General features: G+C 43.6%; 1 protein-coding gene across 1 annotated transcript in view; it reads left to right on the forward strand.

The window, feature by feature from the left end:
• mylkb (myosin light chain kinase b) overlaps window positions 1–11,435 on the forward strand; it is an 82,265-nt gene extending 70,830 nt beyond the window's left edge. Inside the window, exons 13-20 of the mRNA XM_030380912.1 lie at window positions 1,636–1,853; window positions 2,202–2,325; window positions 5,575–5,727; window positions 5,823–5,946; window positions 6,335–6,425; window positions 6,696–6,824; window positions 8,683–8,795; window positions 9,124–11,435. Coding sequence (XP_030236772.1) covers window positions 1,636–1,853; window positions 2,202–2,325; window positions 5,575–5,727; window positions 5,823–5,946; window positions 6,335–6,425; window positions 6,696–6,824; window positions 8,683–8,795; window positions 9,124–9,252 — 1,081 coding nt within the window. The 3' untranslated portion in view covers window positions 9,253–11,435. The remainder of the gene's footprint in view (window positions 1–1,635; window positions 1,854–2,201; window positions 2,326–5,574; window positions 5,728–5,822; window positions 5,947–6,334; window positions 6,426–6,695; window positions 6,825–8,682; window positions 8,796–9,123) is intronic.
• Window positions 11,436–20,030: the final 8,595 nt, after the last annotated feature.

The following is a 20,030-nucleotide window of genomic DNA, read 5'->3' on the forward strand; positions in this document are numbered from 1 at the left end:
TAAAATTCAATGGCTTTTATTTTCAAAATCTGATGAGACAGATATACTTCCATAGATCCGAAAGACGTGAATCAGAGGCAAAAAATCAAATTTCCTTGACAGTGGCCAATTATGCTTAGCCACGGTCAATTATCAAAAAAGAATTGACTGCCAGAAGTTGAGAAGGCCCATGCAAGTGAACGGATATCAAGTAAGCAGACAACTTGCCAGGTTAATGCCCTCCTCCCAGCCAATCAGAATCAAGCATTCTTAAGCGAATTAGAATAAGTAAGGGATAATGCCCGACTCTGCTTCGTCCATTAATTCCTGATAATGGATACCTCGAAGGGCATTTTCCCGCTTATACCATGGTCACTTGCCAAAGAAAAAGAAATTAAGACCATTAATTTATATTTTCATGCGTTTTACAATCCAAATATAAAGTTTTTCACAAGCCATAGTTTAGTTTCCCTGGTAACGCCTGAGGGTTTGACTAATACCTGGAACAATTATAACCCTCCCGTAAGGTTCTTATGCAACGGAAACGTTGCAACGGGAGATATTCTAGTCCGCTCAGCTATGAGCCAGAGAGCAAATGTTATCCATTGTACATATTTATAATTCGAAATTCATCCCAGCCTTTATACCACAGATACTCTAGGGTCTATATCGCATATAACCGCGTTGTCTGATTACAGTTTAATTAATTTTTCACAATTTACCAGCTCTCGTTTTGAAGACTAATCACAGAGTCATTTGTCTTAATCAGAATCGCGACGGTCTATACTTTCAACATAAAGCGTACATATTTATAATTTGAAAATCGTCCCAGCCTTTATACCACAGATACTATACGGTGTATAACATATTACCGCGTTTTCTGATTACAGTTTAATGCATTTTTTACAATTGACCAGCTCTCGTTTTGAAGGCTGAACAGACATTTTGACTGGAACTACTTAGCAGGTGTCCATATATCAGGGATTAATGGACACCCTGCAGCCAATCAGAATCGAGTATTCCCCCAGACCATGGTATAAAATACATTATATACTATCCTATACTGCACTATATACTATACTATACTACACTATAGACTATACTATACTACACTAAAGACTATACTATACTACACTATAGACTATACTATACTGTACTCCATATAAACTATATTAGTATATGCTAGACGTGAACCTCCTAAAGTGGCGCAATTTGATTGGTTCGCTATCTCCGGCTATTTTGCAATATACCATGATTGAGATCTCAAACTCGGGATATCGGTCGTCTCGTCACGCTAATAAAAACAAATAAACCGCTAATAAAAACAAAAATATCCGGGCAAAAACCTTTATTTTGTCTATTTTTTTTCATTTGTAGTATATACTATAACAATTATTCAGCTCAGGCTCCGTGAATATTGGGGAATAGCCCCCTAACTATTCACTTCGCCTTCGGCGAATAATTGTTAACTATACAACACATACCATTCCGTGATCATCATGGTGCTAGAGATGTATGTAGACACTGAATACTGCTTGTACGTTATGTATAATGTTGTGTATAATGGTATAACGTTGTGCCCAAGGCGTGTGTATAACGTTGTGTATAAGGTGTGTAACATGTATTGTATAATGAGTGTATACTGTGTGTGAACAGGATCTCTGGCGGGGAGCTGTTTGAGAGGATCATCGATGAGGACTTTGAGCTGACAGAGCGAGAAGTGATTAAGTACCTGCTCCAGATCGTCGATGGGGTGAGCTACATCCACAGCCAGGGCATCGTCCACCTGGACCTCAAACCCGAGAACATCATGTGTGTCAACAAGACTGGCAGCAAGATTAAACTCATCGACTTCGGCCTGGCACGACGCCTGGGTAATGCAGACTTCATATATGGTTACTCCAATGCAAAGCATTTGTTATAAACTATTACCCCTGTGTTATAAATAGAATAAGAAACATTCCAGCAAGGCTGGTTCAAACCTACTAGGCTGACTGCTAGTCGTGCACTAACAGTATAATGCTAGCAATACATAATTAAGTAATCCTATCACTACCACAGCAAACCTTACTGATAATAATACAGTATACAGTACTATTACTGATCCACAGTACGGAGGTAATACTATTAAAGTATTGAGTATTAATACTACTACTATGACAGTGTACAGGCGTGATGTTGCCAGCGTTGACAGTACTACTACTCTCCCCCCCCTCCTCCAGAGAGTGCAGGGACCCTGAAGGTTTTGTTCGGGACCCCAGAGTTTGTGGCCCCAGAGGTCATAAATTATGAGGCCATCAGCTACCCTACAGACATGTGGAGCATAGGAGTCATCTGCTACATCCTGTAAGACCCTAACCTCTGACCTCTAACCCTAATCCCTGACCTTTCCCCTGACCCCTGATTTTTTATTCGATTTGGTTTATTTGGAATAAAGACATATCCAAGGGATAGAAGAAAAACATGACAAAGTGCAAGCACTTATTTCCATCATGGTCCCTGATGTTACAAGACAGGATATATATTCGCATGAAACAAAAAATGTATATTAAACATCATAAAAAAATAGACTATGAGAGGCTAAACATACAAAAGAATCTTCCCTAACCCTTACTTTCTGTATTAAATTCAGTCCCTCCAGGATTTCGCGGGCCTTTTTTTAGATTGTTGCGGCCTTAAATGCCTGATGTTGCATGAGCTTTTCCAAAAAGTTGCGATGAAAGTTGCAGTGTTTTTAAATGTTTTTGTTTTGATTAAAGTGCGAGATGAAGTGAAAGTTGCGATAAAAGTTGCAATTTCATGATGTTAAACATTAAGTAATCACTGAAAAAAACCTTAATTAAAAGAACAAAAACACGGATAAATGGTCCTATGAATAATTGATTCTTGATTCTTTCCGCGCTGGCAATTTACTTGGATGCAGCAGCCTGTGTCATAGTGATCTGCCTCGTCGTCTGACGTCCTGCCTGCAGTTCTGTAGTTCTGTTTCGCGGTGCAAAAATGCTTATCAATGGAAGATTTCCGCTTATGTTCCACCACAATATTGCATGCAGTGCAAAATAATTTCCTCCCCGTGATATGCCCGGGTGCAAATGTTTACTTTGTGCCCCTCGACAGGACTTCAGAGCGGGCAGGTTAGTCGCGTTGTCCTACTTACTGTGGTGAGGGTTTCATATAATTTTGTTAATTAATTAAGGAAGCTACCAGAGGGCGCCCCCGACACATTTGCCGCCCTGGGCGATATTATTTTTTTCCCTTCGTCAATGGGCCCCTGACGCCGACTGGGCCCCGGGCAGCTGCACCGGTTGCACGTCGATATTTACGCCACTGATACACACATTGACGACGGAGTCAACCATGCAAGGCGAAAGCCAGCTCGTCAGGAGCAGTTAGGGTTAAGTGTCTTGCTCAGGGACACATCAAACTCAGCTAGGAGGAGCTGGGGATTGAACTAGCAACCTCCTGAGCTAAGCCGAATCCTTTTCGCGATCTTTCGCAGTTATTTTGTTCGGCAAGTGTGAAGCGTTGGACGCGCACATGCTGCATGAAAGCTTGAATCGCTTGAGGTAGTAAATACGGAAGTAAGGCGGAAGGTAGTTTGTCGACGTCACTTCAAGACGACGCCACTGATTGGTCAAATTTGCGGGAAAGTTGCGGTAGTTGGTTAAAATTGCGACACCGCCCTCAAGTTGCGGTGATTGGTTGATGTTGCGTTGAAGTTGCAAATCGCAACATCGCGATATCCTGGAGGGTCTGATTAAAGTGCAAAGTGCATACATAGACAAACACCAACATAAAACAACTCACATTGAGGAAGGCATGTTAGTGTCACTAGGGATCTAAATTCACCATGAGCCAGGATTTTACCCTTTTTCTGAAACAATGATAGTTGTCTATGCTCCTAATATCCAACGGTAATTTATTCCAGTTCACCACACCACTATATTTGAGAGTAGACTTACCAATGTTTGTTTTGAATTTAGGCAAGTACAAGTCTGCATTACTAGCTCTGGTGTGGTAAGCATTGGCATCCCTACTCCCTATGAAGTGATTTTTAAGGTATGCCGGTGACTTGTGATTGCAAACATTATGGACCACCCTGAGCTGGAGCTGAACTGCCCTAGTCTCGAGGGGGAGCCAGCCCAGCTGTTGGAACTGGAGCTTACCCACATGATCCCTTGGTGTGAGCCCCAGCACTACCCTGACTAACCTATTCTGAGAAACCTGCAGTTTGTCTTTTAGGGCCTTAGTAAGACCACCATACCATGAGCCAAGGCCGTAATCAAAGCAGCATCAAACCAGTGAATTAGCTAGCAGTCTGAGGCTCACTGCATCAAGGAATGGAGCTTTCCTAGCTAGGAATCTGGATCGGCCATTTACCTTGCTCATGACCTTTGAAGCCATGCTCCCCCCATCTAGGTTGCTGTCTAAACAGCATCCTAAATAGGTCACTGAGGGCTTAGCAGGGAAGAGCTGCCCACCAAGGCTGATACTAGACAACTCTTTCTTGTGCAGTCTTGGCAGAGAGACAATTTATCGTCTAATAGCCAGACCCTGATCTTACTGAATTCCTCTTGCAAAATGGCATGCAGCACAAGCTCATTTTTGTTGGAGGCTATAATAGCTGAATCATCAGCATCTAAAAACAAGTTCTCATTGCAGGCGGACTTCATGTCATTGATGTAGATTAAAAACAGTAATGGCCCTATGACGCTCCCTTGTGGAACTCCACAAATTACCAGTTGTACTTTGGTTATATGACCTTGGAATTCAGTCTTTTGGGATCTACCGGAGAGGTAGGAAACAAACCATCTTAAGACGGAAGGGCACATGCCCAAGGATGACAACCTGTTGTACAGTCAGCTATGCTCGACCGTATCAATGGCCTTCTGTAAGTCAATTAGGATCATGCCACATAGTTTGCTATGTGGCATGACCCTATCTATTTCGCCCCTTATGGAGTCAGTTAGTTACAGTAGACATGAGTCAGCTGAATGTGACTGTCTGAACCCTGATTGGAATTCATAGAGGAGTTTGGCATCCACAGCATATTGATACAATTGTTCATAAACTACTTTCTCCAGGACCTTAGGGACTACACACAATATATAACCCTGACCTCTAACCCCTGTCCCCTCCCCTGACCCTAACCTCTACAGTATATAAAAGCTAACAAGCAAAAGTAAAAAAAAGTAAAAGAGTCAGGTTTAATAACCAAACGTACAGCTAGAGATGTGACATGGTAGGCATCATAATTATAACTATAACTTTAGAACTACTGTAAGACCCTAACCTTAACCCGTGACCTCTAACCTCTGACCCTACAGACATGTGGAAGACAGGAGATATAGTACTTTATGTAAGACCCTTGTAACCCTTACCCCTGACCTCTAAACCCTGATCCTAACCCTACAGACAGGTTAAGGTCCCTTAACCCTAACCCCTGACCGCTACCCCAACCCCTGACCTCAAACCTTTACCCCTGACCTCTAACCCTAACCCCTGACCTCTAACCCTTACCCCTGACTGTACTTGTAGCCCACACCAGACTAGACCAGTGTGGTCCAGGTTGGCTGACGGAGCTCTCTCCCCCAGGGTGAGCGGTCTCTCTCCCTTCATGGGGGACAACGACAACGAGACCCTGTCCAACGTGACCTCGGCCACCTGGGACTTTGAGGATGAGGCCTTTGACGAGATCTCTGATGACGCCAAGGACTTCATCACCAACCTGCTGAAGAAGAACATGAAGTGCTGACCCCTCACAACATCTCATATAGACTTGCTGGTCAGTCATTCATTAGAAACCTTTCTGCTTCAGGCCCTAACCCCCAGCCTCCCCCTAGGGCCCGTCTGACCTGTGCCAGCTGTGTAGAACACCCCTGGCTGAAGCAGGACACCAATACCATGCAGGCTAAGAAGCTGTCCAAGGAGAGGATGAAGAAGTACATTCTCCGCAGGAAGTGGCAGGTACACACAAAGTAAAGTACATTATTTGAAGGAAGTGGCAGTTAGAAAGGAAGTGCATCTGACACTTCCTGTGGAGAAAGGTAGACAGGATGTATATTCTCCACAGGACGTAACAGGTATCAGCTAGGCAGGAAGTATATCCTTTGCAGGTTGTGGCAGGTAGACAGGAAATAATGGTCTAGTGCTTAAGGAGGCACTTGGTTTGTTCCCTCAATCTGCCAGTTGGCACGCTAGAGCAAGATGCCCAAAATGTACCGTTGGATAAAAGCTTTGTGTTGTCCTTTGTGTATCTGTGTGTGTGTGTGTGTGTGTGTGTGTGTGTGTGTGTGTGTGTGTGTGTGTGTGTGTGTGTGTGTGTGTGTGTGTGTGTGTGTGTATGTGCGTGTAGAAAACAGGTCATGCTGTGCGTGCGATCAGCAGGCTGTCCTCCATGGCCATGCTGGCTGGAGTCAGTGCCAAGAAGGGCTCCCCGACAGAAGGTGTGTGTGTTACTGGATGCTCTACACACTTTTGCTCATGTTACATTTTAGTGTGTGTGTGTGTGCGTGTGTAATCTGTGTGTGTGTGTGTGTGTGTGTGTGTGTGTGTGTGTGTGTGTGTGTGTGTGTGTGTGTGTGTGTGTGTGTGTGTATCCAGTATCTGCGTGTTTGTGTGTGTGACCTGCATCTGTGTTTGTGTGTGTGTTTGTGTGTGTATTTGTGTGTGTTTGTTTGTCTGTGTGTGTGTGTGTATTCTGTATCCGTGTGCAGAGGACAACCAGTTCCTGGAGTGTCTAGAATATGACCAGAAGGTTGAGGGGAAGCCGACCTTCAGCTCCGTCATGAAGGACGTGGAGGTGGTGGAGGGGAGTGCCGCACGCTTCCACTGCAAGATAGATGGTAACCAGTAGGGATGGGCAAAACGGTTACTTTCCCAGAATCAGTTCTTTCAGTTCGGTTCCCTGTCACGATTCGTTTGGTTGATTCTTTGTTTGATTCGTTCGTTGAGTCAGATGGTCTGTTACTTCATTTGGCAGGGAATCGGAAATTATGGAATAAATGTCAACATGCATGTAGCCTACTACTTTCTAATGTTCTGGGGAAATTACCCAGGTTAAGTGTAAATATTAAGCAAATATATAAAGCACATACGTGCCTTTTTTTCGTAAATATCCTTAATACATAATGGGGTGCAGTAAGAATTAAATGGCGTCTTCCAAGTAGTGCTAATAAGCAGTGAATCACCATTGTGTTCCCTACTAGACAAAACGAGACTCGTAATGGTAGGTAAAAACAATACTTTATTAAAGCATGCAATTGTGATGTAGAACAAAATAAAAAGAAAACAAAGTGCTTGCAAGATATTGAAGCCTACAGCGATCGTTAGTTAACTAGTGTGGCGGTGCCTTATCATATGTTTACCCATGTGCCATGGCAACGCGATTGCTACCTGGCTGAATCGTTGAGAACGTTTTAGACTCAATCAATATAAGGTCACGGGGAGACAAAGCTCTGTTTGTTTGTATATTTTATTTACGTGACCATATTTTTGTTATATGTTTAAAAAAAAAGAATCAGTTCTCTTGTTTTGGGAATCAGTTCTCGTCGTTCTCCTTCGGGATTCGTTCGTTCTGACCGAATCGTTCGCGACCGACCCATCTCTAGTAACCAGTACTGACCAGTTACCAGTAGACCAGTACTGACCAGTTACCAGTTGACTAGTACTGACCCGTTAACAGTAGAACAGTACTGACCCATCACTAGTAACCAGTACTGATCAGATACCAGTAGACCAGCACTGGCCAGTTACCAGCTGACCAGTACTGACCAGTTACCAGCAGACCCGTTGCCAGTAGACCAGTACTGACCAGTCACCATTAGACCACTACTGACCAGTGACCAGTACTGACCCGTTACCAGTAGACCCGTACCGACCCATTACCAGTAGACCAGTACTGACCAGTTACCAGTAGAGCAGTACTGGCCAGTAACCAGTATACCAGTAGACCATTACTGACCCATTACCAGTAGACCAGTTATGACCAGTTACCAGTAGACCAGTACTGAACAGTTACCAGTAGACCAGTACTGACCTGTTACCAGTAGACCAGTACTGACCAGTTACCAGTAGGCCAGAACTGAACTGTACTGTAGACCAGTACTGTTTATCTCATGGTTTCCTAGGTTCCCAGTAGCAAGTGCTGTTGGTTTCCTAGCTTACCAGTAGTGAGTACTGTTGGTTTTCTAGGTTACCAGTAGTGAGTACTGCTGATTTCCTAGGTTACCAGTAGCGAGTATTGTTGGTTTCCTAGGTTACCAGTACTGTTTATCCTTTGGTTTCCTATGTTACTAGTAGTGAGTACTGTTGGTTTCCTAGGTTACCAGTAGTGAGGACTGTTGATTTCCTAGGTTACCAGTAGTGAGTACTGTTGGTCTCCTAGGTTACCAGTAGTGAGTACTGCTGGTTTCCTAGGTTACCAGTAGCGAGTATTGTTGGTTTCCTAGGTTACCAGTACTGTTTATCCTTTGGTTTCCTATGTTACTAGTAGTGAGTACTGTTGGTTTCCTAGGTTACCCGTAGTTAGTACTTTCAGTTTCCTAGGTTACCAGTAGTGAGTAGTGAAGGTTTCCTAGGTTACCAGTAAAGAGTATTGTTTGTTTCCTAGGTTACCAGTAGTGAGAACTATTGGTTCCTAGGTTACCCGTGGAGAGTTGGTTTACCAGATTGCCAGTTTAAGTGTATCTGTTGGTTTCCTAGGTTACCCGGACCCGGAGGTGGTGTGGTATAAGGATGATCAGCCAATCAGAGAGACCCGGCACTTCCAAATCGACTATGATGAGGAGGGCAACTGTAGCCTGGTCATATCTGAGGTGACATCCCATAATATAATCCTGGTTAAAGTTGGTAGATTATATTTATTTATTTCATTGTTATATTGATTGAGGTTCAGTATCTCTATTATTACTATAGATAGCTATGAGGAACATGTGATTCTTTGTAGGTAGACAGAAAGACAGACAGGTAAGGTATCTATCTCTGCAGACAGGCAGACAGACAGGTGTATGTGTGTGAGGGTGTAGACAGACAGGTAAAGGTGTGTGTGTGTGTGTGTGTGTGTGTGTGTGTGTGTGTGTGTGTGTGTGTGTGTGTGTGTGTGTGTGTGTGTGTGTGTGTGTGTGTGTGTGTGTGTGTGTGCAGGTGTCTGGGGATGATGATGCTAAGTACACGGTGAAGGCGGTCAACAGTCTGGGAGAAGCCACCTGCACCGCAGAGCTCCTGGTGGAGGTGATGGCTGGAGAGGAAGAGGAGGAGGAGGAGGAGGAGTAAACTATGGAACCGTCAGGGGAGGAAGGTGTGCTGGTTCAGGTCTGATCTTCCCATGTCTCTCCTGAGGGATCAGTCCAGACCTGAACCACAACCGGAATCACAGACCCACTCACCCGGCTCAAATCCACCCACCACCCAGCTCTACAACATGGGAACTGGGGTCGGCTTAGCTCAGGAGGTCGAGCAGTTGCCTTGTAACCAAAAGGTTGCTAGTTCAATTCCCAGCTCCTCCTAGCTGAGTGTTGATGTGTCCCTGAGCAAGTCACTTAACCCTAACTGCTCCTGACGAGCTGGCTGTCACCTTGCATGGTTGACTCTGCCGTCGGTGTGTCATTGTGTGTATGTGTCGCTTTGGATAAAAGTGCCTTCTAAATGCCCTAATTGTAATTGTAACTGGGTTGCGGGCTATTTGAGCCAGGTATGGTCACACCTGGGCCTACAGGTGTGCCTACAAGTGTGTCAACAAGTTTACCTAAAAGTGTGTCTACAAGTGTTCCTACAGGTGTGACTACAGGTGTGACCACATGTGTGACTACAGGTGTGACTACTGGTGTTTGTGTTCCTAGTGTGAGGCCAGTGTCCTACATCCCAAAGGTAACCATTTATTGATCCTTCCCACTTGGCGAACTTGGTCCGTTAGATATATTTGAATAATGGCTGACTGATTTATCCGCACCTCTCAAATGAATGGCGCTGTCACTTAGCTCAAATTAAAGTTTCACTATCTGGCACATCATTATTCACTACTGGTAATAGCATTTCAAGCTTTTATAAGTGGCTGGTGGCTGGTTTCAGTCCCCGCCACACTATCCAAGTTGTGCCAGATAGTCTCAACTCTGCAGGGGGCAGCAAAACCACGTTTCTTGAGATACCCGACGAGACTAGACTACACGACAATCAGAGCCAACCTCAGCCCGTTCACCGCCCCCCCCACACACACACACACTCCTCCCCCAGAGGCAGACTCATCATGGGTAGGTTTTGTGGCCTTGTGGGTAGTGACCTTTGGCACAAAGCAAATGGTTTATAATATCACCTTAAAATCAAATGTAGAAATGAATGAGGATTGTTTATGAATAACGGGTCTTATGTTTGACTATCACAAGGATAACAGTGACGAAAAAGGTCTTCTATGTTTCACTGCTCAGAGCCATAGCTCTTCAGGACTTGTTTCTCAGTTTACCACTTTGTCTCTCATCTTCTGACCCGTTGACTATGTTTTTATACAGTCATGGAGTTAGTTCTTGCCAAGTTATTAACCTTGAGCTATAACTTTAAGCATCGTAAGGGGGTGAGAACGTTTAGAGCTAGGGTTTGAGTTGGGTAGCAACCGTCCGACCCTTTAAAGGAGATTATGGGCTGTCCTCTGCCTACCACACACTAGTCAGCCAAACTACACTTCCCCATGTGGTTATCAGTGCCTACTTGGTTAGAGTTACTAAGTTTAATACATATACAGCTAGCTACAAGCTCAGCAGCAAGCCTGCAGAAAGGAGTTTACCAAAAGGACCATTTTGGATCGCCATGGAGATCCCCCTGGTCTTTAGTGCGTGTCTGATCCTACCTGACGTTTTCTGGGCAAAACTCTTAGAAAGTAGATGTGCTTAAGTTATACTTCATTATTTAATGATTCTACCACAAGAGATTCAAACAAGCACATTCCTTCCCAAGGAGTCCAGCCGTTGAAGTTTAAAAATAAAACCCAGCAACCACCCAGGTTGATCAAACCTTTGGAAGTTCTCTAGATTACAGAACTATAGCACAGACTAACTCAAGAGCTGTGTATGGTGAGCTGAAGTCATCCGATGTGCCTGAGGTATGACATCGTCCGTGTCCCAGTAATGCCTTATGAGATCCCCATGGTAACGCCACATTCCAGCGTAGCGTGGGCTCTGAACTTTATTTAAATGCTTTGAGTTCTGGTTTAGATTCGTTTGGAATGTCACAGGTGTTCTTTGTGTGATCGTATTACTCACTTTGGTTGACACAGACTGTTCAATTGATGTTATAAAGAAGGATTTATTTTTTTGACTTATTTAAGCACAGATTTATGATATGATATTATCTGCTAATTGTCACTGTTTGTTCCTGATGTATGTAGCCCGTGTTTTCATCTGGCTTATAGGAGAGCACCGTTGCTGTACTTATTCAGTTACTTAATAAACTTATTGTCACAAAACCAACATCCCTGGTCCTCCTCTTGTTTAGAAGATCCTCCAGAAGGAGTTTTTACTCTCACTCAACAATGTTTGGGGACCTGAACTCCATGAAAGCATCAGGTGTAATATTAGCTTTATCCAACTACACTGTTGACCTAACTCTGTTATCGTATTAGCTTTACAAATCATCACTAATGAGTTCCCAGGGAACCACTGTCCTCTCACTTCTCATTAGGACCCCCTGTCTACTGACCACACAACCAGTGTACGTCAATGATGGGGGCTGCAGTAAACAGGAGGTCATTAGGCCGCTCCCTCCCCTCAAGGGACTGCTGCCCCCAGAGGACACTCATAGGGAACAAACAGCATCTTATTGCCTCCATGACAGCAGGCCATGGCTATATTTAGCAGACTGTGGCTTTGGACTATTCCAAACCGTCTAATCTAACCAACAATATTTTTTTCATGCAATGCAATTTAAATCAATAATCTTGTTTTTTGTTTTCTTAAGTTAGTAGCCGTTTGATAAGGTGGATCCTGTACAGCAAGCTTCGCATTATCGCAGAATAAACTTCTTTAAGGTTATTCAAGGGGATATTTCCCGATAATGACGGTTTGTTGTAAATTATTTGTCACTTGTTTCAAGTATTTTAATTCTGAATAGCAAACCACTGCTATGAATAACAGGCCATTGCTATGGAAACAGTTCCAACCTTAGAATCTAACTGCCTAATCTTTTTAGAGAAAACAATACAATTATTTTGAAACCACTGTAAGAAATGTTTCTTGTTATTTTTTGTGTAAGACAGTTAGCTGTAAGCTGACAATAAGCTGGATAATATACTGTGAGCTGGTCGTTGTTACAATATAAACTAATAATTCCTTAAGGCAAAAACATTTAAATCAACGCACCATTCGGATGACCAGGAGAACAAACAATGAAAATGCCCTACAATTACAATTACAATTTTGTGACTGGTAAACCTTTACAACTTATTTTATTTCAATTCCAACCTTGGTAATGAAGTACTATTTTTTACGGGACTATCCACGTTTCTACAGACAGTAAGAAGGCATAGAGCTATGTATGTAAGATGCTTCCACTATAATCTACAGGACCTTGTAGTAACGATGTAGCCGAGCGTAACTGTTGGATTTTCTCATTTTCTAATTCTCCTTAATATCTCTTCCTGACGTTTTCCATTAAGGTCAAGGGAGGTGGTTAAAAAGAAACAGAGGACATCAGTGTATGTAATATTTGACCTGAGTCTTGGTGTCTTGATTCTAATAGGCGCCACCTGACCTTGAACAGGTCAAACGTCCCCGTTGAACAAGGGTTCAACGGGGGTTGTCCTCTGCCTACCCGCACCCATGCTGACTAAAAAGAGCAATAAAAATATAGTATTTTGGAAATTGATCTTTATTTGAATTATTTATTTAAATTTAATTAATGCCTTGCTTAAACAAATGAGGAAAAATCCAACCTTTTAGGCCACACATTTTCTTTGTGAATGAATAATGTATCGTAAATAAACAAATGTTCTTCATTAAAATACAGGGTATTTTTCATCATTTGTGTGATTAAGGCATTAAAGGAGACATATTTAGGTGTTTTCCCAACAAGTAAACATAGTATTTGAGTTCCAGAAAACATGTTTTTGAAGCTGTTTGCTGGAAATAGCTTTTAGGAAAAAAAATATTGTCTACCGCTATTCCCTTCTGTTTCAGTCCCTTCAGAATGCGCTGTTTCTGGTGTGTGTAGCATTGATGCAAATTAGCTACTGCCCATTGACCAATGAGCTGTCAGACTGAACCACAGCATGGAGGAGAAGGGATTGTTGCCGTTTCCTGACTCCTGGAGCTCTATATCTATATAATATAACAGAATAATAATATTATGTACGGGTATGTATATAATCTATCTAATATCACGGCCAAAAGCTATGTGCGCCTCGGATGATATTATGAATAATAAAGACTTAGTCTGACGTCTCTGGTACTTCCACAAGTAAAGACTCATAGTGGGGGATATCTCGGCCATGGTTGAGAAGAATTGGGGGGAAGGAACTTTGGCATTGACTCTCTGAAGTCCATGAACCGCGACATGGAGAGGAAAAGGATTGTACTCCGGGAGCTGAGCTTCCGGACTGCCTCCGAGCTCCCCGCGCCGGAGCTGCCGGCCGCCGTCGAAGCCGTCCGGCCGCAGTCGGGCAGCTACGGCGGTGTACTCCGGAAGCAGAACTGGCGCCGAAGCTAGGTGGCAGCTCCAGCGGACTAGCAGCTCCGGCGGACGAGCAGCTCCGGCTGGGGTAGCTCGGCGGCAGTCCGGCAGCTCAGCTCCGGGAGTACAATCCCTTTCTACTCCATGTCTCCTCCTCCCGACTTCCCTTCGGCGGCCGCTCCGGCGGGGTGAGCTCGGCGCCAGAGAAAGGGATTGTACTCCCGGAGCTTAGCTGCAGGGCTAGCGCCGAGTTCCCCCCGCCGGAGCTGCTCTTCCGCTGGTCCACAAAATCTTAGCGATGCTGTGATTGGAGGGGAGTGGGGAAGTGGGAGGTAATATTCAAATGTGCCCCCTTCTTACGTAGGAGGGGGCGCCGAAACTGATTCGCTCGTTTGGTAGCTGGAGGCGGGCTGCTTCCAGAAATGCGGATCTCACTCAAAAAATCATGTCAAGACTTATTTCAAAGTTTGTATGCGTGTGGGAGCACTATCTATCCACAACAACACCCCAAATCCCAGGAAAAGTGCTGTTTTCATAATATGTCTCCTTTATGATCGATTTCCAAAAGATGATTTTTTTATTCCTCTTTTAGTCAACTTAAGTATGGGTGCATGAACTTATTCTTACCAATTTATCTCTTCTTTGCACTTCAGTGTATTGCCATCCAGTCAGACTGTCATGATCTGTCTTTGTCCGTGTTGTGAAGTGTTCATTCTACCCTTGTCCACCAGATGTCCCTAAACTTTCCCCCACATCTCCAGCCTGCAATCCCCTCATTCCCCTCCTTCCCCTCATTCCCCTCACCTGAGGGTCCTTGTCCATATTCTGACCTGCACCTCATTCCCTGATCACTCCCCAGTTTATTTCACCTCCTTTGTTCCTGGTCGGTTCTCTGTTTTTGGTCATGTCCTTTATTCCTTGGGGTTCCCCAGTTGTCGTGTTATTCTGCCTGTACAGGAACAGAGATATTGAGTTGTCTTATTAAAGACCTTTAGTTTCATCCTAAGTTGTCTTTGTGGAACTCTCTTGTTCCCACCATCACCCTGACAGAGGACTCAGATGTTGTGGCTGTTAAAGGGGACCGTCCCTGTCATGTGTTTTGTTTTACTGTTTTATGTACTAAAGAAAGAGAGAGAGAGCAAAAGAGTCCACCATGCAGCAGGACGGGCTGGTTGTTGTATCCTGCCAGAGCCCGCTAATAATGGAAACCACACCTCTACATCAGACCACCTTTAAAGGGGTGATATCATGCTTTTTCAACTTTTCCCTTTGCTTTACTGTTATTTGACGTAGGTTTACATGATATACCTCTGCTAAGTTAGCTTCTTCCAACAATCTAATTCCGGGCCAGGGGGAGTATTCCCACCCACCGAGAACGCCCCACAATAAGTGTGTGAAACGGCTCGTTTGAGGTCAAACTTTACTTACGTAAAGTTGTGGGCGGTGCTGAAGTGCAGAAGTCCCACCTCTCGGCTACCTGCAAGTTCACAACCTCTCGGGGGTGTGAATTTGCCGACGCACGCGCAAAGCGTTGGACTGATCACGGCAGAGTGGGCTACTCGGAAGGGGGGCCTTAAAGTGGAATGATACAATACAGACTGTTTTTGAAAGACCCTGAAATGGTTTTCAGAATTGAACAGTGTGAGAATAGTACGAGGTATTTCTAACATACGGCTATTCGCTGTAATTTACTCCTGGAGAATGACAAATCCATTAATAAAAAAAAAGCAAGATTACTAATTATAAATTATAAAAGAGTATTTATACTAAGGTAAGACCTCAAACACATTTTACACAGTAATAATATGGTTTCTATCATCGCAAAGACTGCAGAGTGCTGTCAGAAGCACATATCGTACATATAGTACATCGTAGTACGATAGTAGTAGTATAATGGAGTAATATGTTGGGTTGTTTATCTGTTCAGATGTGTGACTCTTGATTGATTGAGAGAGGCCCTCAGAGGGCTAGTGTACAGGGTCCACTTTGATCTGAAATTGATTGAATACTGGGGCTGATTGTTTAAAGGGGTGATATCATGCCACCAGGTGTGAGTTTGATTAGCCGTTGCAAGCCGTTTGAAAATATGCCTTTACCTTTGACCTAGTGCCATCTAGGTGTGTGAAAAGAAAGATTCTGCATATTGTCTATAAAATAACTATGCCAAATGCAGAATTGTTCGCCATTAATCCAAATAGAATGATGATGATTTAAAAATGCATAAGCAACGTCCATCCTGCCTTATTCTATCATTTAGGGAATTCACTTTAAATACACCCTATGTAAGAAATGTCTATCATGTTTTCAACCGCTGAGAGGTAGCTGCTGTAGCGCGAACGCAAGCGACCGGGGTTCAAATTCGCCGGTCTATCATCATGCATTTTACCCCGTGCCACCACGGCCTTGAAAATATGGGTTCAAGTTCGAAATAAGCACAAAAATATAATTCCATAAGCTTTAGTGAATAAGTATTCCATATGCATGAGAATTGGGACTTTTTAAGCTTCACATAAATTCGTGTCACTTGGGAGTCGAACCCCCCGCGCAGAAATTCAAGACTGACGCGCTACCTCCACTCTAGCACTCTGTCACGGAGACACAATGCGCAACAGTAAGAATTGTCTAGATAAGGTCCAAAAGGACGATCAAATAACGAACACCCTCTGATGAGAATCTGTATCTCTCATGAAGAACCCCAATTTCGTTGTTTGCACAATGACAATAAAGTCTGAAATCTGAATATTGTCAGACAATGCCAAGGGATCGGTTCTGTCCCGTAAAACCCTCTGTCTCCGGAGAGACGCCTGTACGAGAAGTGCGCCGAGGTCCACGGGAACACCCACAAATGGTGACGCCATTGTCAGAGAAGGGGCTAGGAAGCTGCGCATGCCGATTTAAGTAGCCGATCTCCGGCTAGACCAGGGATGGGCAACTGGCGGCCCGCGGGCCGCATGCGAAAATGGGCAGCCGGTGATGGGCCGCCAGTAAATGGGCCGCGGGCCGTAAATTGGGCAGTAAATGGGCCGCGGGCCGCCAGTAAATGGTCCCGCCAGGGCGGGACCATTTAGCTGTAAACCTATTGGTTGCTCTCGGCTGATGTACATTCCAATCACATTCTTGTCATCGGCAGAGCACTGTCAATCACGCACAGCCCGGTGAACGGCACGTGTACATCCTTCGTCCCTCCCTTATCCCCATGCGGGTGTTGGCGGATGGGGGAGTCTTGGCGGTGGACTGCGACGGCATGATAGTTGTCTGACCGCTTGGAATGTACTGACGTACATTCCAATCACATTCTTTTCATCGGCAGAGCACTGTCAATCACGCACAGCCCGGTGAACGGCACACGTGATTGTAATGTACGTCAGCCGAGAGCAACCAATAGGTTTAGAGCTAAATGGTCCCGCCCCCAGGAACGTTTTTTTTTTCTTCAGATTTGACTGTCAGGAGTTTCAAAACGAGTGCGCGACAGAACACTGCCAATATTCACGTGACTCAAAGCTTGCGTCAGTGCTGAAAAGTCAGTTCTGAAAAAATAAGTTGCAATGGCGTAAACATACACCTTTACATGTTTTTAAAACTAAATATTCAACCTTTCAAAACGTATTTCTCAATGTATGAACACCTGTTTGCAGAATCCCATTTACAAGGTTTCAAAACCGGGAAACAATGAAATACACTGTTAGAACAGTGCCAGATTTGAAACACTGCAAATGCGCTGGTGAAATTGTTTGAACTTTGAAAATGTGTTGGTGAAAATGATGAAGAAGATAAAATAGAAAACAAAATCATGTTTACAGATGTTTGCATTTTTTTCAGGTTATAATCTCTTTTTTCAGTGTTGCAAAACCTTTTTTACAAGGTGTTGAGTTTTCAAACCCAGACTTACAAGCCTTTGAAACTTTTTTTTCAGGTTTGAATTATGGCAGGAAACTGGCTCCATAGTTGTCTGACCCCTTGGAATGTACTGACGTACATTCCAATCACATTCTTGTCATCGGCAGAGCACTGTCAATCACGCACAGCCCGGTGAACGGCACATGTGATTGGAATGTACGTCAGCCGAGAGCAACCAATAGGTTTAGAGCTAAATGGTCCCGCCCCCAGGAATGTTTTCTTTTTCTTCAGACTTTGACTGTCAGGAGTTTCAAAACGAATGCGCGACAGAACGCTGCCAATATTCACGTGAAGATTGGCAAAAGGTAATTTTCCTCATAAATTCAACGCACGGGCCAACGAGTCTTATGTCGGTGCCTACCCTGAGATCTCATATTATGGTTATGATTCCATGACCAGCGATCAAAAGACAGATTTCGCTATTTGGTACAGATCTGTACGACGCAAAAAATTTGACTTTCAGAAACAGCTGCGTCGCTACTGTGTCAACGATGTGAGGATCCTGTACACGGCGTGTGGGATCTACAGGGAAAATTTCATAGAGTGTGCCACTATAGACCCCTTGGCCTATGCCACTCTGGCTTCGGCGTGCATGGCCACCTTCAAAAAGTCGTTCTTGAAGAAAAACGTCCTGGCATTGACCTACGAGGGGGTCTATCGGAAAAAGCAAAAGTCGTTCTCATGTGCATCCATCCAGTGGCTTGAATATCTATCCCACTCCAATAACCTGGAGATTCGGCATGCTCTCAACCATGGAGAGGCTAAATATGGACCATTCTTCCTAGTCGGACATGCACCGTCTATAAACACAGCCTATGAATTTGCAGGATGCTTTTATCATGGGTGTGAACATTGCTACAATGCTGGGCACCAGAACCCTGTCCTCAAGAAGACCTATGGCGAATTGTGGGTGCAGTTTCACCTCAAAGTCAAGGCTCTCAAAAGAGATCATGGTTTAAGAGTCGTGGTCATGTGGGAGTGTGAGTGGCACCGTCTGAAAAAGACCAATGCTGCAGTGCAGGCATTCTTGGCTACTCTGAAGATACAACCCAGGATTGATCCTCGCGACTCTCTCTATGGGGGTCGCACCAATGCCATCAAAATGTATCACAAGGCCGAGCCCGGTGAGAAAATACGCTACTATGACTTTACCTCTCTCTACCCCACAGTACAGGCTCGCTGTCCTTATCCTGTAGGGCACCCCCAGATCATTTTCAGGGATTTTGGTCCTTTGGATGGGTATTTCGGCATCATCAAATGCACTGTGTTGCCCCCCAGAGGTCTTTACCATCCTTTGCTCCCTTACAGATGTCATGGGAAGCTGATGTTCCCCCTCTGAGGATTACATTAGCGAATATGTCTCAACAGGTCCTAAAAGCTATGCATACCACACCCGTCACCACAAGTCTGTCGTCAAAAGCAAAGGGGTGACTTTAAATGCAGCAAATGCTAAAGTGGTCACCCAGCAGACACTGAAATGTCTATTGGATGATTTTGTCAACCATCGGCCTCAAACCCTCGACGTCACCACCACCACAGTAGATACCATCCAGCGAGATAAGACTAAGTTTCTGCTTAAGAACGCTACTGTAGTTAAACGGCTTAGGGTGGTTTACAACAAACGCAGGGTCTTCCCCGACTACACCACGCTTCCTTACGGTTATTAACCATTTTGTTTATTGTTTTTCACTTTTTCACATGATCCATGTTTTTTCTTCTTCTTCTTTTTACATATCGTTTTCAAATGATCCATGTTTTTATTCATTTTATATTTTTGAGGGGGTATGCATATTGTGTTAAGAAAATCAAATCATACTATACTATAATCATGTTATTAACTATTTTGTTTTTTTATTGTTTTCAAATTATCCATGTTTTTTATTCATTTGGTATTTTTGAGGTGGTATGCATATTGTGTTAAGAAAATCAAATCATACTATACTATAATCATGTTATTAACTATTTTGTTTTTTATTGTTTTCAAATGATCCATGTTCTCTTCTTTCATCTTTTTTATTTTAATCATTTCTGTATTTTGGGGGGTATTCATATTGTATCTGTATACACTTTTTTTATGCATCATGTATTAATGATGAATGACTGTGTTAATAATCATGTCGGTGTTAATAAAGAATGTTAACTGTCAAATGTTTCACGGTTCTATGGTCACAATACATCCGTCCATCAGAGGGGATGCACACAGACCGCAGAGATGGCTGTTGTACACACTACGTTCGACCCTAGACTTCAACACCCGTTCAGCATGGTAGTATCGGGACCTTCAAACAGCGGCAAAACCTACTTTGTCAAAACAGTCATTGAAAATATCGATCGGTTATTCTCAGAAAAGATTGAAAATATAGTATATGTTTATTCATGCTGGCAGCCCATATATGACGATTTGCTTAAAATAAGGAACATTCACTTTGTAGAAGGGATCCCCAAATCACTATGTGATGATGCAATCTTACCAGTCCATACTAGAAATCTGCTCATTATTG

Source organism: Gadus morhua, chromosome 16 (assembly GCF_902167405.1).
Source record: "Gadus morhua chromosome 16, gadMor3.0, whole genome shotgun sequence".
NCBI classification, from domain to species: Eukaryota; Metazoa; Chordata; class Actinopteri; order Gadiformes; family Gadidae; genus Gadus; species Gadus morhua.